General features: G+C 43.5%; 1 protein-coding gene across 1 annotated transcript in view; it reads left to right on the forward strand.

Moving 5' to 3' along the window:
* Positions 1-20073, forward strand: part of DCBLD1 (discoidin, CUB and LCCL domain containing 1) — a gene marked incomplete at both ends in the record, with an annotated part of 67494 nt that extends 47421 nt beyond the window's left edge. Inside the window, 6 exons of the mRNA XM_080700625.1 lie at positions 3605-3738; positions 10300-10340; positions 13892-13979; positions 15041-15090; positions 17354-17473; positions 19553-20073. Coding sequence (XP_080556751.1) covers positions 3605-3738; positions 10300-10340; positions 13892-13979; positions 15041-15090; positions 17354-17473; positions 19553-20073 — 954 coding nt within the window. The remainder of the gene's footprint in view (positions 1-3604; positions 3739-10299; positions 10341-13891; positions 13980-15040; positions 15091-17353; positions 17474-19552) is intronic.
* Between the last annotated feature and the right edge of the window lie 4939 nt (positions 20074-25012).

Genomic DNA, 25012 nt, shown 5'->3' on the forward strand with positions numbered 1-25012 from the left:
TTTAAATTTTTATTTATTTTTTTTTATTTTTATTTTTTGTGTGTGGTATGGGGGATGGAACCACCGGGGATGGTAGAGGGGCATTCTACCTCTGAGATACCCTTCCAGCCCTATTTTATTCTTTAGTTTTGAAACGGTCTCACTAAGTTGCTGAGGCTGGCCATAAATCTTTGAGCCTCGTGTCTCAGCCTCCTAAGTACTGGATGACAAGTGTACACCACCACACCCCACTTACACATTTTAAAGAGTGATAATTCGCCAGGCTTGGTGGCACACAATTTTAATCCTAGTACTTGAGAGGCTGACATGGGAGGATCGCAGGTTCGAGAACAGCCTCAGCAAGTAGTGAGACTGATCAACCTAGGGAGATCCTGTTTCAAAATAAAAATAAAATAGGTCTGGGGGTGTAGCTCAGAGGTAGAAGGCCCCTGGGTTTAATCCCCAGTACCAAAAAAAAAAAAAAAAAAAATTCATCTGTGACAGGAGAGAAAAACTTTTTTACTTCAATTTTTTTACTTTGAGCATATTCTGAGAATGATTTTTTATTTTTACTTTTTATTTCTGTTTTTCTATATTCTTTTATTTATATTTTAGACACAGTTGAGATATGATGATTGCAGTTTCAAGACCAGCCTCAGCAATTTAGCTGAGACTCTCAGCAGCCTAGTGAGACCCTGTTTATTTATTTATTTTTTAATTTTTATTTATAAGTGGAACATATTGAAAATGGTGTACATTTAGATTGTGCTTTGTGCCCTTTCCCCCCATTTCCATTTTCCCCCTCCGAATAGAGTATTCAGGTTAACCATGTTATAGTGAGACCCTGTTTAAAAATAAAAAAAGAGCTGGGCGTGGTGGCGCATGCTTTTATCCCAGCGCTTAGGAGGCTGAGATAGGAGGATCACACAGGTTCGAAGCCAGCCTCAGCTACTTATTCAGGATCTCAGCAACTTAGTGAGACCCTGTTTCCAAAATAAGTATAAAATAGGTCTGGGAGTATAGCCTGGAGGTAGAAGGGTTTCCAAGAACCCCAGTACCACCAAAATTAATTAGTTAATTAACTAATTAATTAAATTTAATTACAAAATAAAAAAATCTAAGCGGGGCATGGTGGCGCATGCTTGTTATCTCAGTACTTGGGAGGCGTAGACAGGAGGATCGAAGGTTCCCAGAAAGCCTCAGCTACTTAGTGAGTTATTTGCAACTTAGTGAGACCCTGTTTCGAAATAAAGAATGAGCCGGGCGTGGTGGCGCACGCTTGTAATCCCAGCATTGGGGAGGCTGAGACTAGAGGATCACAGTTCCCAGGCAGCCTCAGCTCAATGCAGGGAAAAATTTAAAGTTGATACCAAAAAAGCCACACTAAAACAAACATCAATTTTGCTTAGGTGAGGGAGTGATTGTGTGTGTGGGGGTACTGGGGATTTAACACAGAAGTAATCTACCTTTGAGTTACACTCCCAGCCCTGTTTTATTTTTATTTTGAAATAGGATCTTACTAAGTTACAGAGGTTGGTCTTGAACTTGTGATCCTCTTGTTTCAGTCTCCCAATGACTAGGAATATGAGCATGAACCACCATGCCTGGCTAGGATAACTTTTTTTTTTTTTTTTGGTGGTACTGGGGTTCCTGGAAGCCCTTCCACCTCCGGGCTACACTCCCAGACCTATTTTTACATTTTTATTTGGAAACAGGGTCTCCTAAGCCAGCGCGCGTGGCTGGCTTCGAACCTGCGCGATCCTCCTGTCTCTGCCTCCCAAGCGCGGGGATTACAGGCGTGCGCCACCACGCCCGGCAAGGATAACTTTTTAATGAAAATTTTGGAAAATAATGAAAAATGGAAGCTGTATTTTTTTTTTTTTTTTACAACCAACATTACGTTTTTCTCATCTTATAGTTCTAACTCTTGTCTTTTCTTTCCAAGTCAGGAAGGGCAGTGTCTGCACCTGTGTCTCAGCAGCCCTTCCTATTTCTTTCCCATTTTAAATTCTTTCCTCTTTTTTGGCTAGCAGTTGCTGCAAAACTGACTTTCTTCACCAAATGTAGCCTAGCTTGGGAAATATGAAGCCTCTAAATTGAAAATAGCAAAAAATTCTGAATTTTATTACAAGTACAATAATTACAAGTTCTGATTTGCCTTATCGGCCCTCCTAATAATGTCACTTCAATTCGAGAGAAAGATTCCATTGCAAATAAGATAAACCGTATAGTCACAACACAGAGGAACTGCTGAGGCAGTTACTGAGACCCACGTTTTTATGCGCGGCTCTTCTGTTTTGGGGCATTAGCTATCAGGAAGGAGTGGAGCATACCTAAAGTTTACTTAGAAAATAAATGATCCTCTCAGCCCCTCCATCCTGGACCCCTCACTGCCCAGGTCTGTGCTGGGGACCTGCAGCTTGGGGGCCCCAAAGAAAGATTCTAATTGTTCCTGCAGCCCTGTTCCCAGTGGAGCCAGTCCCAACCCCATGATTGTGTGTCAATCAGCCAGTCAGTGGCTCCTGCTGGGTTTGTCAGCTCAGCCAGCAGCTGGGGGGAAACCTCCTCCGGAGCCACACAGTGCTGGGCAGGCATAGGCTGGTAGGCTGGAGGACTTCAGGAGAGGAGACTGTGGACTGCGATTTGCTCCTTATCCCTCTAAGACTTAAATTAAGTTTTCTGCTCCAATTCGTGTTACCATTTTAGTTGGTGGCCTTGCTAAATCTCTAACTTAACAAATGAAGCAGTGGCATGGCTCAGATAATATCTAGTTTATGTGTCTGGTAAAGCAGTTCTACAACAAAAGTAGATCTATTATCTTTTTCTGCCTAACAAGCCACTTCAAAATTTAGTTGCTTGAAGCCAGGTGGGGTGGCACATGCCTGTAATCCCAGTACTTAGGAGGCTGAAACGGAAGGATTGCTGGTTGGAGGAAAGCCTTAGCAAGTAGTGAGACTCTCATGGTAGGAAGACCCTGTTTCAAAAATAAAAATAAAATATGGCTGGGGTGTAGCTCAGTGGTAGAATGTTCCTGAGTTCAATCCCTATTACTACCACAGAATTAAAAATTATTTAGTTGCCTGAAGCCAGGTGTTTTGGTGCACATCTGTAATCCCAGTACTTGAGAGGCCGAGACATGAGGATTGCAGGTTCATAGCCAGCCTCAGCAACTTAACAAGGCGCTCCGCAACCTAGTGAGACCCTGTTTCAAAATAAAATAGGGCTGGAGATGTAGCTTAGAGAGAGAATGCCTCTGAATTTAATCCAGAGTACCACACACATACATACAAACTGGGTTGCTTGAAATAGCCTCCACTTGATTTGCTGATGAGTTCATGGGTGAACAGTTTGGGGCTGAGGCATTCTTTAGCTCCCCTAGCGTGGAGTTGAAGGTGGGTCACGTGTAGGGCAGTTGGCAGGGCAAATTTTCACAACAAAACAAAGCAAGCCCCACAACCCAGTTGAGAGTGCAAGTGGGAAGTGATTACACTGAAGCTTTGCCACCAAGAATCATTATTCTTGGGAGGGGGAGGGGACACTATTGTAAATTACCACACAAGCAAAAATGGGAAACTCCAGCCAAATCTTATGTTCTTAAGCTTTGATTGATGTTGCTGTGTTTCAGACCTCTTTATTGTGCAAAGCCGCCATCCATGCAGGAATAATCGCAGATGAACTGGGCGGCCGGATCAGCGTGCTTCTACGCAAAGGGATAAGTCGCTATGAGGGGATCCTGGCCAACGGCGTGCTCTCAAGGATGTAAGTACTTTGCTTTCTGTTTTGAGAGGAAGGTAGTCCCGAGTTCATAATGAATCAGCTCACTGTTATGAAAGGACAGCGGGGATGTGATACCAGTATTTGTTAGCTGGAGAAAATATGTGTGAGTGCTTAAGCAGCATTCATGGTGTCTGTGTCGAAAAAGATAAATGTAGCAATAACCAATCTCACTGGTTATGCTGACACAGAAATCAAAATGGCCCACATGGTGAGTGGAGGAGTTTTTCTACTCTCAGTACTTTAGTGGGAAAGAATAAAGGCTTTTTTCTTTTTGTTTTTTACAGTTTTAGTAAATTACTGGTTGTCTCCAATTTTACCTAAGATACTGAAGGGGATGGGGAACCGAAATAAAACCTCATCGAAGCACTGAGCTCCCCAAGAAGATGCCTACAAATAGTCTCTCGATGATGATTAGTGAAGAAATGGAAGTTAAAAAAAAAGCTTTTGTTGCTGTTGTTAGTTTTTTGGTTTGGTATTATTTTCTCATTTTATTTCATAATAAGAAGGTATGCCATTGTTTAAACATGTTAACCCAAGCTGTCCATACATATGCTCTTGGGCAGTGGTTTTCTCAGTTCTTGTCTGTCTGCCTACCTGCCTGCCTGCCTGTGTCTGTCTGTCTTTCTTTCCTTTGTCCTTTCCTTTTCTTTCCCTCCCTCCCTCCTCCCTCCTTCCCTCCCTCCCACCCTTCCCCCCCTCTTCTTTCTTTTGTGGTACTGGGGATTAAACCCAGGAGCATTCTTCCTCTGAACTACACCCCAGCCCTATTTTTTATTCTTTATTTTGAAACCGGGTCTCACTGAGTTGCAAAGGGCCTACCTAAGTAGCTGAGGCTGGCCACGAACTGCGATCTTTCTGTCTCAGCCTCCCGAATGCTGGGATTACAAATGTGTGCCACCATGCCTGGTGGTTCCTGTCTTTCTAAAGAAAAAATTCATTTGAGAGACATAGAGAGGCTATGCATAAAAGATTCATTTAGCAAAGTGGGCGGACAGTTTTAAGACCATGATAGGAGAGAAGGAATATGCTCCATAGGGAGAGAGTGGTGGAGACGTCTATTCCAAGAGTGGACACACTCAGTGATGGCGTCTTCCACATGGCAACATTTAAATCTCTTCTGAAAACCTTCCCCGTCCTGCATACTGTATTTGGAGGCTGTTACTGCTATTTCGCACCACAACTTAGTAGCTGCATGGTTTCTCCCATGTTGGAAAGTTTCCCATCAGTAACTGAGGGAAACACACAGGCTTAGTGCTCTGCACAAGCCCCAGAGTTGAAAAGCACCTGAGGCTCGTTACACCTGGGCCCTTTAGATTTGAGAAGCAGGATCTGGCCGTGAAGGAGGCCTTTGTGGGGCCGGTGGAGTGACTTTTTTTTGTCACTCTCAGTTGAGCAAGCCTTATCCTCACCCCTTACTCGTTTTCTGCCTAATTGCCGAACTCTTTCAGATTTTCTCAGCGTTTAGAAGGTAGAACACTAGGGCTGTGTTGAACTGAGCGTAAGGCCGGCCTTGTGGCGCAGATGCCCCCAGGTGTGAACGGAAGCCTGAAATGGCCAAGGAGCGCCCCCTGGGATGGACTGCGAGTGAGGGAGACGTGTTGCCTGGGCCTCGTATCTTCTCTCTCACTCCCTCACTCTCTACCCACTCCCTGGAAATGTCTCCTGCACTGCAACTCTGCTTCCTTGGATGGGTATGCACATGGTTTTAGTGTCAAGAATAAGGCACAAGACAGAGGCTATGTGTATTTTGGGATGCAGAAGTGGGGAAGAGAGCTTCGGGACCCAACATCTTCCCACCGCCCACCTGTTTGTGTGCGGGACAATTCCCCCCGGCCCCACTGTCCTGCTTAACCCCTCTCTTGCGTGCAGAAGGGACTTGATCATATTTACTGTTTCACTCTCACAATGGGTTTTCTTTTCTGGTTAAAAAAAATATTATGGGTGGTAGATAGGTTCCCAAATTATCACAGATACAGTAGCTCTGATGTTATTTTGAGAATTTTATGCAATAACTATTCTTCCTTATACTTTTTTACTTAAATGCATTATGCTTTAGCCGTGTCATGAGCCTAATAAAGATCCTGCCCACAGGTTATATTGTATTTAATAGGAAAACATATTCTAAGTTTCAAAAAGTTAATTTATGATCTCACAAGCAAGCACTTGGTGGTAGTCCCAGACAGGGCGATTGTAATTTATGATCTCACAAGCAAGTTTGAGGAATAAAACCCATTTCAAGATTGGGGGTGTTGGCCTGGACTCATAGGAGAGGGCTTTGGGAGCAGCAGCTGACGGAGGAGAGAAGTTGGCTAGGCCACCTGCAGGAAGAAGGTGATCCTGGCGTTTGATGCATTGGAGGCAGGAGCAAGGACTGAAGAGTGATGCCCAAGAGGATTCATTGCGGCCGTTGGCACATCATGCTGCTGCCCCGCAGGCTGCTGTGTGTGGCTGAGGAGAAAAAGCAGGGCCTTTGACTGGCAATTCCCAATTTGAAGTGGGTGTAACAGGTGACGGTGTTCTCAGCTAACTCTTTTACCATCACTGTGAGTAATGCTGTGTGTAAGTCATAAAAGGCTGTCTTCCACTAAGGACAGGTTGCGTGCCGCCCAGTGGACACACAGGTTTACCTCAGAGCCTTTGTTTTCCCTGCCTACCGTGACTTACCTTCCTCTCCTGGATGGGTTTTGTTATGAGAGGCCACCAAGCCTGTTCCTCTCGTCTGAACATCCAAAGATAAATTAGTCTCTAATTTTGTGCCAAAATTTAAAATCTAAGAGCTTCAAAAGAGAATCTTCCCCCCCCCCCCTACGGTGCTGGGGATGAAACCCAAGGGCTTTCTACCTCTGAGCTACACCCCCTGCCCTATTTTTTATTCTTTATTTTTTATTTTTATTTTTTGGTGGTACTGGGGTTCCTGGAAGCCCTTCTACCTCTGGGTTACACTCCCAGACCTATTTTATATTTTTATTTGGAAACAGGGTGTCTTAGGCCATCACGGCTGGCTTCGAACCTGCGCGATCCTCCTGTCTCCACCTCCCAAGCGTGGGGATTACAGGCGTGTGCCACCACGCCTGGCTTTTTTATTCTTTATTTTGAAACAGGGTCTCACTGAGTTGCGAAGGGACTCACTAAGTAGTGGAGGCTGTCCACGAACCTCGATCCTCCGTTCTCAGCCTCCCAAATGCTGGGATTACAAGCGTGCGACACCACGCCTGGCTTGTAATTTATCATGAAAGTGATTGCTTATTAACTCTAGGCCTTTTAATGCCAGCTTTTGACTTCCGAAGATTTGCTGGATGCTGTTCTTCAGATAGGAATAAAGACTTGTCCTTTGGCTTCTGATCTCTTGTGCTCATATACATCCAAATGTTTCTTTTGTATATAAAAAAGTAAAATTTAACTAGAGCCAGGTACAGTGGTGCATGCCTGTAATCCCAGTACTTGGGAGGCTGAGGAAGGAGACGCACAGGTTCATGGCCAGCTTCAGCAAGTTAGTGAGAACTTGTTTTAAAATAAAAATAAAAAATAAAATAAAATAAAATAAAATAAAAATAAAATAAAAATAAAAAATAAAAAATCGGAGATGTAGCTCAGAGGTAGAACACCTTGGACTTACCCTTGGGAGGCAGGGGTCCCATGTCCCTAATGGGTCCAATACCAAAAACAAAACAACAACAACAACAACAACAACACCTATTGAGTGAAAGTAGACTAAGTAGATTTTATTTCTCAGTTACCTCTGCATCAACTGAACTTAATAGAAAACTTTTACATAATTTTAAATTAAATTTCCATGCCAGAAAATGTATACATTTAAATAACTTATGAACTGGAAAAGGTTTTGCTCCATATTGCGTATAGTTATTTGAACAAATTATCTGGTTTGTATTTTGATGGGCACAGGCAGCAGCCCAGAATTATATCAAGGTTTTTTCTTCCTTTTTGCTCTATGACTTTTGTTCTAAGCAAAACATAAACTGTCTGTGAATACGGTCTCCTTCCCTTGCTTAGACTCCCAAGTCTTCAGGGAGCAGCTGTTTTTCTCTGTGTTGTTTTGCTGTTGGGAAGCCACTGCACACGCGGTCATTGAACTCGTGTTCCCACACATGATTGTTTAGTGTTCAGGAAAAAACACAGAAGGAAGCATTGCAGCTGAGGAAGGAGTCCCTAAAGTAAATATCCAGGGTTCTTCTGGGATTCATCCCAGGGTCAGTCAACTTCCTTGATTTGAGGAGACCAGAATGGAATCAGGAAGAGGGACTGACCTCATCCAGAGGATGAGAGCTGTCGCCATCAAAAGGGAAAGCCGTCTTTGTGTTTACACCAGGTTATTCTTGGTTGCTTCTGTCGCCCTCTGGGAGGCTCCTAATTCCTGTAATCTGATTGAATTTGTTCACCCTAATGTGTGAATGCCTCAGAACCCTACCCTCCCTAGGGTGTTTTCCTTTCTCAAAGAGGAGCAGGCTTAGTTACCTCTAGCATTCTCTAAATGGTCACATTTAGCTAGTTGAATAGAGCAAAAAGGAAAACTATTTCAGCGGATAATAGAGGAAAGCCATTTAGCTATTAAAAGCAGAGCCCTGCCTGGGAATCTCTCAGCACTAACTCCAAAGCCATCCCTCTCTTTTTTCATATATTCTCTTTGGTCAAAAAAATAATTAAAAATAAATACCATGGCATGGCAGAGGGAGCCAGTGTAGGCTTCACGGTCGTAGCAAATGATTCGGGTTGCATTTCAGGTGGAGCAAAGCACAGGAATGGTAAAGAATATGGAAAAGTCTGATAGAAGACAGGCTCAAAATGATTCTTAAGTGTATTAGTAAAAATGCTGTGAGGACTGAGTACTGGTCCCAGCTTTGCTGCTCTGAACTTGGGTGGGTTTAAGTTTTCTCATGTGAGAAATTATTGGTACCTGCATTATAGACAGTGCAGAGATTATAATGGAACCATTATATGGAATACCAGAGTTTGTGGAGTCTGCCTAGGAGTAGACAAAGAGTGTGGTGATGTGAAGGAGAAAATCCATTCCAGGGAGTTTTGTTACCTGATACGTGTAAAGAGAGCCTTTGATGGGAAGGTCCTTACATTCTTGAACAGACTGTTTTAGAGTCTTTGTGGATTTCATGATTTAGAAAAATCAATCTCTCTCTCTCTCTCTCTCTCTCTCTCTCTCTCTCTCTCTCTCTCTCTCTCCCTCCCTCCCTCCCTCCCTCCCTCCCTCCCTCCCAGCCCCACTCCTCTTTCCTGTATAGTATATGATTCAGAACTAAAAAGAATTGTAAGCAATATTCTTGGTTTATAAAATAACAGAACCAGCTAGGTGTGGTGGTGCATGTTTGTAATCCCCACATTCGGGAGGCTGAGACAGGAGGATCGTGGTTTGCAGACAGCCTCAGCTACTAAGTGAGGTTCTTTGCAACTCAGTGAAACCCTGTTTCAAAATAAAAAATAAAAAATAGGGTTGGGGTGGACCTTGGAAGTAGAATGCCCCTGGGTTCCATCCCCAGTACCATATACACGTACACACAAAATAACACAACCATAGTGACTACCTTTTTCTCTTTACTCCAGTATCGAGTCTAGTAAGTACTATGTACTTACTAAGAGTAATACTGAGAATTCCAAAATTTCTATTTATTCTCCACCTTTTTCACATCCCTGACTTAGTGAGGGATTTTTGTTGTTGTCAAAGATAAGAGATGGTCTTAGATCTTAGGATCTCGTCTCCACTGAAGGAGGCAATGCAGAAGGAGGCAGGTTGGACAGACTCTCCTGCTCCAGTAGTACAAGCTGGAGAGCTGCCAGGCTCAGGAGGCCAGAGGATCGCTGCCAGGTGGGCAGTAGGACCACCTTGCAGCACAGAGGGCCTTGCTGGGGCCAGATCCGTGGGATGCCGAGTGCACTCCCACCGTGTACTTTGCGTGCAGAAGCAGGAACTGGCTCATGGCTTGGTGCTGGTTGCTAGAGTAGGTGGGAATGTGGCTGTGGGGAGAGTGTCCAGGCAAGGCTGTCCCAGAGCAACACCCTTTGCGGAAACAGTAGAGCAGTCAGTCTAGGGAAGGCAGCTGGACGGGACCTGCTCGTTGTTCTAAAAGGGACCCGGTGTCTTTGTTTCTCTCAATGGTCCTTGATTGTGACAATGAGTGGGAGGCTTTAAGGTGCCCGCCGACGTGAGGGGACATTTCATCCTTTCCGCCTCCATCACCATGAATTAATCACATTGGATTTTAGGGCTTAGTTGCGACTCTGTATCTGCACATTGCTTCCTGATAAATGCGGCGTGAAGGAAACAGCGCAGGATTTGGGTTCATTGTCTCAGAGTCCTGGCTCTCGTCATCTGGATGAATTCATGAAAGTTGTCTACATTCCAGGGGCCTGAATTTCCTGATCCATAAAGTACTGATAATAAAGATTATAATAGTAACCTTCATGGCTATGGCAATGACCACCAAGGCAGTGCATGCTGGAGCCTGGGAGCCCCGTGTCGGTCACTAAGATCTAGCAAAGCAACTCACTCCTCTCTGTTTATCTTTATTGTTTCAGTGGCTCCCTGTCAGAAAAGCGATTTCTGTTTACCTCCAATGGTAAGAATTAAGGTTTTCTTAAGCATTTCATTGTTTAAAATTCTTCAATGAGGCCAGGTGTGGTAGTGCATGCCTATAATACCAGTACTTGGGAGGCGGAGACAGGAGGATCACAGATTTGAGGCCAGCGTCAATAATTTAAAGAGACCATCAGTACCTTAGGGAGATCCTGTTTCAAACTAAAAAATAAAATAGGTCTTGGGGTATAGCTTGGAGGCAAAATGCCTCTGGATTCCATCCCTAGTATATGACTAAATAAAATAAAATAAAATCTTTCATGCCTTTATACCCCACAGAAAATTCCCCCCCTAGGTTATATAGCACTAAATATTCTGTGACAAAAAAAAAAAAAATAGGCCTCATCAGCATTAAGCAGAAAATGTTTTCCTTTATAATCTAACATCTCTCAAACCTCTGCTAAAAATGAAGAATAAAATTACATTTATTTTTAAGATAAATCCCTTTATATTTGATTTTAAGAAAAGCTTTTAAATATAAAAAATTGGTCCATGATTATTATTACTATTATTGTTATTATTACTATTATTATACTGTAGATTGAACTCAGGCACATTCAAACTCTAAGCTACACCACCAATTCTTTTTTTTTTTTTTTTTTTGGAAACAAGGTCTCGCTAAGTTCCTGAGGCTGGCCTTGAACCTGCGGTCCTCTTGTCTCAGCCTCCCAAGTATAGTAGAATTACAGGCATGTACCACCACACTGGGCTTGATCTGTGGTTATCTTGAGTAAGTTCATTTGATAAGACTAATGAAATATATTCTATGTAAATATTCTTCCTCAGCATAAAGTAAAGCATTCCAAGACCATATGAATATATCTTTGCCCAGGGAGAAAAATATAGTCTCTATTTGCTGCTTCCACATAGCCCGGGACATGGTATAGTTCAGGTCTTATGACACTGACCAGGTTTGAAAACAGTCAGTTTATGAGATTGGGCGAGAAAAGCTATCGTGGCGGGGCTCGGGGAGAGCCAGTGAGTGGCTTAGCTTGGCTGGTCATCTTCCTTAACACATCATTGTTACTAATGTGGTTTTTCCAACATCTCTACTCTCTCAGGGAATGACTCATTGGTGTGGCACAAAACAAGTCCAAACACTGACGTTTCAACTGAGAGTAAAGACAAAACAATTACAAAGCCCGTCCCCTCAGAAGAAATACCCACAGGTAGGACAGTTACTGTTTCCCGTTTCATGAGGAGTATAACTGGTGCTCCACCCTCCATTATAGGAGCTTCAGAAAAATGATATTTTTGTCATATGAATGCTGGAGGAGATGCTCCACAGGTTTTGCATATGCATAAAATGATGCCTGTCTATAATTATTCAATTTAATACTGTGAGTAGAAAAAGATTAAAAATAAACTTTTTTGTCCTTCAAACAGTAGGGAAATATTTTATGAAAAAATAAAATAATAGCACATTTAGTCAATGGAATACCCTGCAGCCATAAAAAAGAATGTGTTAGTATTATAAAAAGTTCTGTGAGATATATTGGCAACTTAAATAAGTAAGGTAGCCGGGCGTGGTTGTGCACGCTTGTAATCCTCGTGCTTGGAAGGCTGAGACAGGAGGATTGCACAGGTTCGAAGCCAGCCTCAGCTACTTAGTGAGGCTCTTGGCAACTTAGTGAGACCCTGTTTCTAAATAAAGTATAAAATAGGTCTGAGAGCATAGACCGGAGGTAGAAAGCCCCTGGGTTTCACCCAGTACCAAATAAACAAACAAACAAACAAATAAATAAGGTATAGAATAATCTGTATAATCATTTGTATAAGAGAAGTGGATAAAGACTGAAAAAAAAAATATATATATATATATATTATATTTATGTATTCATTCCACTGTCTTTAGAAGAATGTCCGGAAATGCAGTTTGGGTTTTGTGGAAGAAGAAGTAATAGACATTAGAAGTGCATTTGTGTTTTCAGAATATAAAATAATTTGTATATTAACTTTAGAAAATTGGAAAAGATTAAAAATATAAATATAAGCCGGGCGTGGTGGCGCATGCTTGTAATTCCAGCATTTAGGAGGCTGAGACCGTAGGATCGCGGTTCACGGACAGCCTCAGCTACTTAGTGAGGCCCTCCGCAACTCAGTGAGACCCTGTTTCAAAATAAAGAATAAAAAATGGGGCAGGGGATGTAGCTTGGAGGTCAAATGCCCCTGGGTTCCATCCCCAGACCCGCAAAAAAATAAAATAAAATAAATATAAGAAAATAAGAAAATAAAAGTCAGCCATAAATCAGCATTCAGAGATGATCACCATACCCCACTATAACTGGTCAATTATATTTGTAACTTTAAGTCAAAATGTTAGCATATCTAAGCTGTTCTGTAGCATATATTTTTCAATTAACATTGTACTATGAGCAATTTCTAATGTTGAAAAATATAATCACCAATATCTTTAGGGTGTTTTTTCATGTGAATGTATTATTATTTTGTTAACTTTTTTCTACTGTTGGATGTTTCAGTTGTTAGATTTTACTCAAACCTTCACTCTGTGTGTGTGTGTGTGTGTGTGTGTGTGTGTGTGTGTGTTGCTAGAGATTGAACCCAGGGACTTTCTACCTTCTTGTTACATTCCCAGACCCCCCCCCCCTTTTAAACAAGGTATCGCTAGGTTGCTAAGAATCTTGCTACCAGCGAGGTTGTCCTCGAACCTGCAGTCCTCCTGTCTCGGCTTCTAAGTACTGGGATTATAGCCATTTACCACCATGCCTGGCTCCAAACTTTCACACTCATAAATGACACTGCTATTATTTACATAAATTTTGTTCCCGTCTAAGTCCCCTTTCCTTCTCTTTCCACTCCTGGTCATCCTTATTTTCTTCCCAGGGATCATGGGAGGAAAGGTGTAAAGTGAGTATTCCTGCTTTAGCTCGCGTAGTTTCCACGAGCTCCAGTTCTGTGTCAGTGGCTATTAAAGGGGGCTCCCTTTTTAAAAGGAGGGAGGGTTGTAGGAACACATGGTGTTTGGTGCAGCCAAGTGGAAGTGCTGCGCAAGGTCATCAGGCTACATTTCCTCTCAGTCCACAGCTCCAAAGCTCTGGTAATGAGAATCCCAGGGCCCCCGGTCCTCAGTTATAGTTCCTGTCCAATCCCGCCCACCATCTGGGGAAACTGGATGCTGGAGCCAAACTAGGGGCTCCAGCTGGGCTTAGAGCCTTCGCCTGTCTGGTCTGAGTAATTTCTGGCTCGGTAAGCCTGCTTCAAAGTGTCTCCTTCCAGTCTGATTTTTGGAGTCCAATATGCACCAAGCAACATACTCGGAGTAAATGTGAATCCTTTAGAAACATTGGAAATTGCCTTTGGAGGCGAGGAGGAGATGCATTCTTTTTCCCCAGAATTTTAGCCAGGCCTTTGAATCTTCTCTTTCTGCTTTCTAATATCAGTAGATACCTAGCATGTATTCATTTCCCCCGTCTGTTAGATTGTTGAGGATTTCTCAAATCCGCGTTCGGTTTTAAGACATGAACTTGGCTTACTGGTCATTGTGCTATAACGTGGTGACTTTCCTCTTCTCAGGAATGAACATCACAACTGTGGCCATTCCGCTGGTGCTCCTCCTCGTCCTTCTGCTGGCTGGAATGGGGGCCTTTGCTGCCTGTAGAAAGTATGTCCCTTTACACTTTTAAGTTTTTTTTTCTCTAATTATGTAAACAATCATAAAGCCCAAATATTTACTCTCCCAGATATTCATGTGTAAAAGAGCAGCATGACTTCTTGCAAGATAAAAAAAATGGTAATTTGCCTCTTAAAACAGTTGGGTAATAGTGGAAATTATCCAGGTTTCCAGTTATTGCCATTTAGAAATCTCTGATGAAGGCTTAACAGGTGAGCACCATTGGAGGAAGTATCTGGAAAGGGACACGTTCCTTTCGAAGTGTCCTTCTTTGTCCCACCCATAGAATAGAAAGATTATTGGAATGGGGACCAGGAGGCCTGTGTCCTGCCCTCACGCCCAACCCACGTCGCCAGGCAGCTCCATCAGTCTGCCCAACTCTCAGGGTTCTCATGTACAGGATAGAGATGTTTACCTGGATGGGTGCTGAGTCTCTTCCAGAACCCAAACTCCATATTTATTAAAACAAATGTTAAGAATCGGATTTAAAAAAATGGAAATCATTCCATACTTTTCTCTTCACAGTTTAAACAGCTTCAGAACTTTTGTGTGTATTTTTGCAAATAGAATGAAGAATTGTCTTCCAATGCAAGTAAAGGAAACAAAACCTCTGATTTTAAGCTTCGGATATATTCATGGGTGATAGCGCATTGTAGCTCAGTGTGTTTGTGCTACCTGCTTTTAAAGACACCTGCAATTTGGGGCTTAAGTACAGAAAACAGATGAAGTAAGAGCATGTGGTTATGAATAATTACTTCAGGATTTCACTGACTGCATGAGCTAATGAGAAATAGAATACTGAGGTAATTATTTCTGATATACACAATAAACTTAGTACACAATCTTCTAGTGAAAATAGTAGGACTTATAATTGAGGTAAACTTACAATTCTGTATTTTCGTATGACTTTGCAAGCATGTGGCAGTTGCTCTCTCATTTAACCTTGACAACAGGCCTAGAAGGTAAGTGCAATTAAGATCCTCATGTTCTACAAGGAGACAGAGGCAGATGAATGGCTTATACATATTCAGCAGGCCTTTTTGTCTTCACAGGAAGAAGAAGAAAGGAAACCCATATATATCTGCTGAAGCTCAGAAAACAGGTTGGTTAAAAATCTCATCTACAGTTGTGTTCTATCTTTGAGGAAAAGTTAGGATCTGCTTGTTGAAAGCAAGTAGCCCTGTGGCTCATGGTTACCTTAGAAGTGCCCTTTCATCTCTGTGGGATATATTTCAAGACCCCAGTGGATGCCTGAAACTAGATCATACTGAATCCTATATATACCATCTTTCTCTATACATGCATATCTGTAATAAAATTTAACTTACAAGTTAAGAACAGTAAGGATTAATAACAAAATAGAATAATTATAATAATATACTGAAATAAAATGATCAGCATTACATTCTAAGTAAAATAAAGATTATGCATGGTATAATCCTTATTATACCAGGCATGGTAGCTCACACATGTAATTCTCATACTTGGGAGACTGAGACAGGAGAACTGTAGGTTCAACAACTCACTGAGACTCAGTTTCAAAAGTAAAAAGGGCAGCCGGGCGTGGTGGCGCACGCTTGTAATCCCCGCGCTTGGGAGGTGGAGACAGGAGGATCGCGCAGGTTCGAAGCCAGCCGTGCTGGCGTAAGAGACCCTGTTTCAAAAATATAAAATAGGACTGGGAGTGTAGCCCGGAGGAAGAAGGGCTTCCAGGAACCCCAGTACCACCAAAAAAAAAAAAAGTAAAAAGGGCTTAGCCGGGTGTGGTGGTGCATGCTTGTAATTCTAGACTTGGGAGGCTGAGACAGGAGGATTGCAGGTTCAAAGCCAGCTTCAGCAACTTAGCAAAGCTCTTAGCAATCTAGTGAGACTCTGTTTCCAAATTAGAAATAAAGGCCGGGCGTCGTGGCGCACACTTGTAATCCCCGTGCTTGGGAGGCTGAGACAGGAGGATCACACAGGTTCGAAGCCAGCCTCAGCTACTTAGTGAGGCTTTCAGCAACTTTAGCGAGACCGTTTCCAAAAAAAAAAAAAAGGTCTGGGAGTATAGCTTGGAGGTAGAAAGCCTCTGGGTTCCACCCCTAGTACCACCAAACAAATAAGAAATAAAATCGGGCTAGGAGTGTAGCTTGAAGGTTGAATGGGTTCAATGTCAAGTACAAAAAGAAAAAAAAAAATTAAAAAGAGCTGTGGTGTAGCTCAGAGGTAGAATGCCTCTGGGTTCAATCCCCAGTACTAATAAATAAATTAAAAGTAAACTATCCCTTTTAAGTTAACAAATCTAAAAGAAGTAACCTATTATGCATAGTCTCTTTATATATTTTATTTTTGAGATAGGGTCTTGCTAAATTGCCCAGACTGGGCTCAAACTTGCCATCCTCCTGCCTCAGCCTCTTGAGTAAGAGATTACAGGCATGCACTTATTTTGAAACAGGGTCTTATTAAGTTGTGGAGAGCCTCTCTAGGTTGCTGAGACTGGCCATGAACTTACTGTCACCTGTCTCAGCCTTCTAAGTATTGGAATTACAGGCATGTACCACCACATCCAGCTTCTATATTTTAACTCAAAAATTTCAGGGCCACTTTACTTATATTCCACATCATCCCCATGAGTATCCCCATTCTTACCCCCCGCTTGCCGCCCGAAGTTTAGGCCACCACTTTGTCATCAAGAAGCGGTGGCAGTAGCCCGTCCATGAACTGAATGTGGTCCAGCACTCAGCATTTCCAGACCTCTCTAGAGCACAGCTAACTCATTGCTTAAGCAGCCTGTGTCCTAAGGATTTGCTGAAGGCTACACACAATCCCTGTCTGGTCTTTTCCTCATTTTCATAGAAAATACAGTGGAGGCCTGAGGATGCTGAGTCTAAATGCCAGTGCTGTTGTCCCTTCTGGGTCACGAATGCCTAGATGGTCCACCTAGAGCATCCAGGACATACTGGGTATACAAGTACATTTTTTTTTTTTTTTTGTAGGTCTGGGGATGGAACCCAGGGGTATTCTACCTCTGAGCTACACCCCCTGCCCTATTTTTTATTCTTTATTTTGAAACAGGGTCTCACTAAGTTGCAGAGGGCCTCACTAAGTAGCTGAGGCTGTCCACAAACTGCGATCTTCCAGTCTCGGCCTCCTGAATGCTGGGATTACAAGCGTGTGCCACCACGCCCGGCTCTTCACAAGTACATTTTAAAAGACCAGTGGAAACCATACTTGGTCTAGCATCAGCTCTATTTTATTGGCCTCACACACCTGAAGAGCTGTGTCTGTGTGCGTCGCCATCAGGTATCGAGAGACAGCCCGACAGGCTGAGGAACACTCCCTAGAGCATACAAGTCATCAGACTGTCCACATTCTTTCTCTTGCAGCCTGTTGGAAGCAGATTAAATACCCCTTTGCCAGACATCAGTCGGCCGAGTTTACCATCAGCTATGACAACGAGAAGGAGATGACACAGAAGTTAGACCTCATCACAAGTGACATGGCAGGTAAGTGTCATACCTCCAGGCCAGTGCTGTTAGACAGCAGGGGCTACTTTTTGTGTTTTTGTGGGACTGGGGATTGAGCCCAGGGACATTCTATCCCTGAGATACACCCCAAGTCCTTTTTTTTTTTAAATTTGGAGACTGAGTCTAAGTTGCTGCTGAGGCTGGCCATGAATCTGAGATCCTTCTGTCTCAGTCTCCTAAGTACTGGAATTCAGGCCTATACCACCATGTGCAGCTTAAAAATGTTTTTTTCTTCACCCTGCAGTTAAAAACTGACACCAAGATTTTTTTTTTTCTTTTTGTGGTGCTAGAGATTGAATCTAGAGGCATTCTACCTACTGCACTACACCTCCAGCCTTTTAAATTTATTTTTCATTTTAATTAATTAATTAATTAATTTTTGTATGGTACTGGGGATGGATCAGGGGCTTTCTACCTCCAGGCTACACTCTCAGATCTATTTTATATTTTATTTGAAAACAGGTTCTCACCAAGTTACTGAGAGCCTCACTAAGTAGCTGAGGCTGGCTTTAAGCCTATGTGATCCTCATGTCTCAGCCTCTGAAGTACTGGGATTATAGGCATGTGCCACCATGCCCGGCTTCCAAGGCAGTTCTTAAGAGCCCCAATCAGCTGAGTCTCTTACATCTCCAGAGCACTAATGGCATTACTGGTGATGGCCCTGCAATACCACTTGTATGGAAACTCTTTACCTTTGTTGCCAAAGTTTAATTAAGACACTGAGAAAGAGGGACTAGAAAGACGAATTAAATGAAGTCCCTACACTTGAGGAAAAGGAGATGAATGAACTCGCCTGCTTTAGAATGGCCTCGATCTCCCAGAGAAGCCCTCTGTGTGTCATCTCTCTTTTTGCTAATTATATTTATCAAATTTTGATCTTTTCTTCTTCACTCTGCCTGGAGTTGCCTCTGACTGTGCCAGTGTGTAGGTTTTTATAGACTTCAACCAAACTTCCTAGTGAGGTGCCCAGCACCTCCCATGATCAGCAGAGCATTAACAGCACACACTTGGCATGTGGATTTGAAGGCAGGCCCAACCATGTGACCTGAGAAAACTTAGTCTCACTCTGCTTTGGCTCCCCACTTGTAAAATGGAGTAATAGTCCTTACTGTACTTATTATTTTTTTTAATCCTTAAAGGATTTTTTTAAAAAGTTGTAATTAATCAATATCTTGCTATCTTAGAATAGTGTCTGACAAACTGGGTGCAGCAGTGCACACCTGTAATCCCAGTAATTGGGAAGTTGAGACAGGAGGATCGAAGGTCTGAGGACAGACTCAGCAGCGTGAGACCCCCTTTTTTGTGTGTGTAGTACTGGGGATGGAACCCAGGGGCATTCTTCCTCCAAGCTACACCCCCAGCCTCATTTTTTATTCTTTATTTTGAAACAGGGTCTGAGTTGCAAAGGGCCTAAGTAGTAGCTTAGGCTGTCCGCGAACATAGATTCTCCTGTCTCAGCCTCCCAAATGCTGGGATTGCAGGTGTGCACCACCATATCCAGCAGTGAGACCCCCTTTTAAAACAAAAAATAAAATGGGTTAGGGATGCAACTCAGAGGTAGAATACTCCTGAGTTCAATCTCTAGCACCAAAAACCCTATCTGGCACAGTTTAGGCTCACCAAAGGTGAGCTCCTCCATGGTCCTCAGGGACTTCTGGTGCTCTCACCTGCTGTGTTTTTCATTTCCACTTAAACTCCTCGGCTGCATTCCTCAGCCACATCAAACTCTTATTTTCATGGCTGTTCCCTTCTCTTTCCTCAGTTTTACCTCCATCTCCAAAATCTGACATCTCAAGAGCCTCCAGGAAGCATCCCCCTCCCCTAAGGTTCATAGTCTATTCTTTTCCCAAGTTCCTCGGCCTCTGAGGCTTCCTGGGCAGGCAGGCTGGTGGTCACGTCCCGCGTGTGGTGCCTATGACTCGCATCTCGGGTTCCCAGGGAGCCTGGGCGCATTAGGAACTCAGTGCAGAGCCGAGTGCAGGGGAAGGCAGAGCCCCCCAGTGAGATGCCTGTCCTTGTCCACAATGCACAAATGCGCCTTGTTTTGTTTGGTTTCAGATTACCAGCAGCCTCTCATGATTGGCACTGGGACAGTCACGAGGAAGGGTTCCACCTTCCGGCCCATGGACACGGACATGGAGGAGGCCGGGGCGAGTGCGGAGGCTGGGGGCCACTACGACTGCCCCCTCCGAGCCGGCCATCACCAGTATGCACTGCCCCTGACCCAGTCGGAGCCCGAGTACGCGACGCCCATTGTGGAGCGCCACTTGCTGCGGGCCCACACCTTCTCCGCGCAGAGTGCCTACCACGTGCCGGGACCCAGGCCCGCACACAAACATTCCCTTTCTTCCGGCGGCTTCTCCCCTGCCACCAAGAGCGGAGACTATCAGATGCCACAGAGCCCCAAGCCCGCGGACAGGGCCTACGACAAGCCCAAAGCCAGCAGCTTCTTGGCTGCAGAGAGCAGAGACCCAGCCTCTCAGAAGCCACAGATGAATCCCAATATGAATGATGCTTACTCAGCCCCCAGGGATTGCCTGACGCCGCTCAACCAGACAGCCATGACTGCTCTGCTGTGAACGCAATGTGAAGGACACCTGCTGTGGTACTGAGCGTGGCTGTTGCAAGTCACTAAGTCACTGGAAGAGGGGACCGCTGTTCCAGTTGTGTGTGTGTGTGTGTGTGTGTGTGTGTGTGTGTGTGTGTTGACAGGATCCTAGCAATGACCTCATACTGTTTACAAAACTCTGCAGCTGGTTTTGTTCTGACCCTGAGGGCATGAGCCCTGGGGCTTTGTGGGGCTAGAAAAATGAAAGTTTTCGGGCGGCATTATCATTTCTCGAACTGTGATATTGAGCTGCTTTCGTGTAAAATGTGCAATCTGTACAGTCGTATTTAACAAGAATTAAAGTAACTTAAGTTTGCCTTGTCAGATTTTAGTTCTGCCCGGGGTTAAGCAGAACGCGTGGTGGTTGCAGAAACATAGACAATTGTATGTTCATTTTTTCCCCCCAGGACATTGGATTATGATACTTATGACACTGTGTTAGCAGCGGGTCTGTTTAAACTTGATCTGTGTATTATTGTGGCTCATTTCCTTTACTTTGATAACTAGAATTAAAGGCATTTTTAACATTCTTCTCCTGGAAGAAATGAAATTACTTGAAGAATAAAAAGCACACCAGGGTGGTTGTTTAGCGATCGTGATTATGGACTGAAAAACAGAGGCCACCTAAGCAGGCACTGCTTTCCTTGCACTCTGCTTGGATGGGCTGTGAAGTAGGGTCAGGGCAGCCCGCTCCCCCCAGGGTCTCCCTGGGACTCACTGGCTGCTACAGACCTGAGGGAATGGGCTCTCCCAGGAACCTTCTTCATATGCACATCTGCAAAGCCAAATGCTGAGGCTTCTGGGCAACCCAAACTGTTCACTCTTGACAACTTGTAATGAAGGTGGTACAGCAGCTACTGTCTGAATACTGTGTCAGATGTTTCCTCAGATTAAAAATATTGCTGAGAACTGTGCACGCTTGTAATCCCAACATTCAGGAGACTGAGACCGGAGGATTGCAGTTCATGGACAGCCTCAGCTAGTGAGGCCCTCCGTAACTTAGTGAGACCCTGTTTCAAAAAAAAAAAAAAAATAGGGCAGGAGGTGTAGCTTGGAGGTCAAATGCCCCTGAGTTCCATTCCCAGACCCACAAAAAAAAATTTAAAAATTAAAAAAAAAATAGCCGGGCGTGGTGGCGCACGCTTGTAATCCTCGTGCTTGGGAGGCGGAGACAGGAGGATCGCGCAGGTTCGAAGCCAGCCGCGCTGGCGTAAGAGACCCTGTTTCAAAAATATAAAATAGGTCTGGGAGTGTAGCCTGGAGGTAGAAGGGCTTCCAGGAACCCCAGTACCACTAAAAATAAGTTAAATACATTAAATAAATAAATAAATAAATAAATAAATAAATAAATAAAAATATTGCTGAGATCATAAATCCACACTTTCTATGACCTTCTTCAGGCTTGGTGGTACACACCTGTAATCCCAGTACTTGGGAGCTGAGACAGGATGATCACATTTTCAAGACCAGACTCAGCCATTTAGGGAGACTCAGCAACCTAACAAGACTGTTTCAAAAAAGAAAGGAAAAAAAAAAGAGAGAGCTGGGGTGTAGCTCAGAGGTAGAATGCCTCTGGGTTCAATCCCTAGAAACACACACACACACACACACACACACACAGATGGCCCTGTTCATTATGGTTATAGGGTGCTAGAAGGTCATGGCAGACTATCCACTGATTATTGTGGCAGAAAACCTATTTTCTGGAACATACACAGTATTATGTTCATATTATCTGTAATAAACTGCCAAATCAGAGTGCCATGATTCTCGTTGGTGCCCCACTTGCTGTATTGGGAGACTCATCCTGTAATCACATTCCCATGATGAAATCAACAACTTTTTCCTCTTGTAAGAAGTTGAGCCAATTTCCTTCCCTAGTTTTTTTTTTTTTTGTTTGTTTGTTTGTTTTGTTTTGTTTTGTTTTTTATAGTTATACCCCAGTCCTATTTTTTAGTCTTTATTTTGCAGGTCTGGGGATGGAACCCAGGGGTATTCGACCTCTGAGCTACAACCCCTGCCCTACTTTTTATTCTTTATTTTGAAACAGGGTCTCACTAAGTTGCAGAAGGCCTGACTTAAATAGCTGAGGCTGTCAGCAAACCGTGATCCTCAGATCTCAGCCTCCTGAATGCTGGGATTACAAGCGTGCACCACCATGCCCCGGCTTAGTCTTTATATTTTTTGAAACAGGGTCTCATTGAGTTGCTAAGGGCCTTATTAAAACTGCTGGGATTACAAGCCGGTCTCTGCCTCCCAAATGCTAGGATTACAAGTGTGCACCACCATGCCCGGCCCCTTCCCTAGTTAAAAATTTAAAATCAAAGCACAACTTATTTTCTTTTGAAACTCACTTGGGAAAACTGAAGACCTCTACTAGCCTTACTATAGATAATACTCACATGCATGGTCATCTTTGTAACAACTGTTTTAAGTTGCCCCGTCCCCTGTATTTTTTTTTTTTCCTTTAAAGGGATTTGGAGAAAGTTATGTCTGGCTCAAACAGATTGAAGCCAGGGACCCCTCAACCTGTCCAAGTGTCTGAAGGGTGATCTTTTGATGTTGGAAGGACAGAAAGTTCACCCTGAGATAATGCTAACACTAACAGTAGCATAGATTAGCTAGATAGGAACAAGAATGGCAAGAATTGGAGGAAGATGAGAAGAAAAAGCAAGTGAAAAGTAGCTCCTAATCAGGAACTGACCAGAGGTACACAGTACACAAAAAGCCCCCAACCATCTCCCGTAGAATTATGGGCACAGTGCACACATGTCCCCCAGGTCATGACGCTGCTCCAAGGGTCAGTTGGTGACATATAACCTTCACCCGTGGTGCTAGACCAGAAAGGGCAAAATGACCCAAGTATACGTGTGCATGTCTCCTCAAATTTAACACATCACAGGTTAAATTTGATGGCTTCTCCCAACGAAGCACCAAGCTCAAAGAGGTGTGCTACTTGCCACTCCAGGGTTTTCCACCATTACAAGTGCCTAAGAAGAAAAAGCTTGATGATTATTTCTGGTTGTGGCTCCTGGTGCATCTTCCCATCCCACCACTCTTTCCCTCCAGGGTGTAATTCACTTTCTTTTACTTTTCCCTCACTTTATAATAAACCTACCTTAAACTCTGCCTCATTTTACGTTCCTGTGTTTGTGCTGGGACAACTGTAAACTTAAGCAGTTGCACCTAAGGATGGAGAAAGAAATCACAACGCTCCACCATCCATTATAGAAGTCCTGTAACACGCTGTGTTCTCTGACCATGGCTTTCGAAGAAGAGCCATACTGATTTGTCACCAGGTAATAATCTTCACCTAGAGTAAGCATTATGGGGTGGTACCTCAGTCCTTGCTTCTGGAGAGAATAATTTCAAACAGAAAGGACAAATAAGGAAGATAAGAGGTTTACTTAAAGAAGCAGGGGCACAGTAATAAAAGACTGATAAAGAGAGCTACATTCCAGGGAAGGGTTCACCTGTGCTCCAGGAATGGGACATGGCAGAAGACAGTTGTGTTCCAGAGGGTCTAAAGTGGGCTGCTTCTGGGAGTGGCCTGGAATCTCCCACAGGCAAGCCTCATCCAGCCTGGAAACCTTTCCAATGAACCTGAGGAGGGCACTAAGCACCAAAGCTTAGCGTGTCTGCGCTGGCTTCGCCTGTTGGAGACTTTCTCCAGTGGAGGTATCTCTGAAACAGCAGCTATAGCTCCTTTTTGGTTTTCATGAGGTCTGGTCACATCGTTAATCTCATTTCTTTCCCTTTCCTGCTCATCTCTAACATACTGATTTTGCATGCACAGACCACTCATTATCTCACTTTTCCTGACCTGTAATCACCTCTCCTCACACCTCAGACCAGGTATATTTTTCTCCCATAAATACCCCTACAATCTATACCTAGAGAGGGAGATTGGAGTGCAGGGTTTCCCTGACCTCACTCTTGGCTGATTCATGAACTAAATGCATTTTCATTTGCAAAACTCAGTTGCTTCAGGGATTAACTAGAAGATTATGGGCAAAGACAAGGCTAGTTCAATAACAATCCTCCAAAAAAGGGCATGTAAGCTGGGCGTGGTGGCACATGCTTGTAATCCCAGTACATGGGAGGCTGAGATAGGAGGACTGTGCAAGTTCGAAGCCAACCTTAGCTACTTAGGCTCTCAGCAACTTAGTGAGACCCTGTTTCCAAATAAAATATAAAATTGGTCTGGGAATGTAGCCCAGAGGTAGAAAGCCACTAAGTTCGACCCCCAGTACCATACACACACACACACACACACACACCAAAAAAAGGGGCATGTGGTACAGTGAAAAAGCATGGGCAGCTGGGTGTGGTGGCATACCCTTATAATCCCAGCACTTGGGAGACTGAGACAAGAGGATCATCTGAGGCCAGCCTCAGCTACTCAGTGAGGTCCTTTGCAACTCAGTGAGACCCTGTTTCAAAATTAAAAAAAAAAAAAAAATAGAGCTGAGAGTATAGCTTGGAGGTAAAATGCTCCTGTACTGCAAAGACATGGGTTTAAAAACAGGTAAGTGTTGGTTCCAGACTGAGCTGCCATAAAACAGTTGAGAAATCTTCAGCCAGTTATATAGAACTAAGCCTCAGTTTCCTTCTGGTAGAAAATGGTGTTAACATGCCTTCTTCCTCCAAAGCTAAGGTAAGAATCAACTGGAACAATATCATATTATTTGTTTTACACTGGGCCTTTTTATTCCCTACCTAGACCTTTAGTGGGTTATTTAAAACTTTTTAACATTTTTCCTATTAGTCCATAGAAATAGATTTGGAGCCAGGCATAGTGGCACATGGTTATAACCCCAGTACTTTTTTTTTTTTTTTTTTTTTTTGCGGGTCTGGGGATGGGACCCAGGGGCATTCAACCCCAGTACTTAGAAGGCTAAGATGTTTGA

Source organism: Muscardinus avellanarius (genome assembly GCF_963383645.1).
Source record: "Muscardinus avellanarius genome assembly, chromosome: 8".
In the NCBI taxonomy this organism is placed as follows: Eukaryota; Metazoa; Chordata; class Mammalia; order Rodentia; family Gliridae; genus Muscardinus; species Muscardinus avellanarius.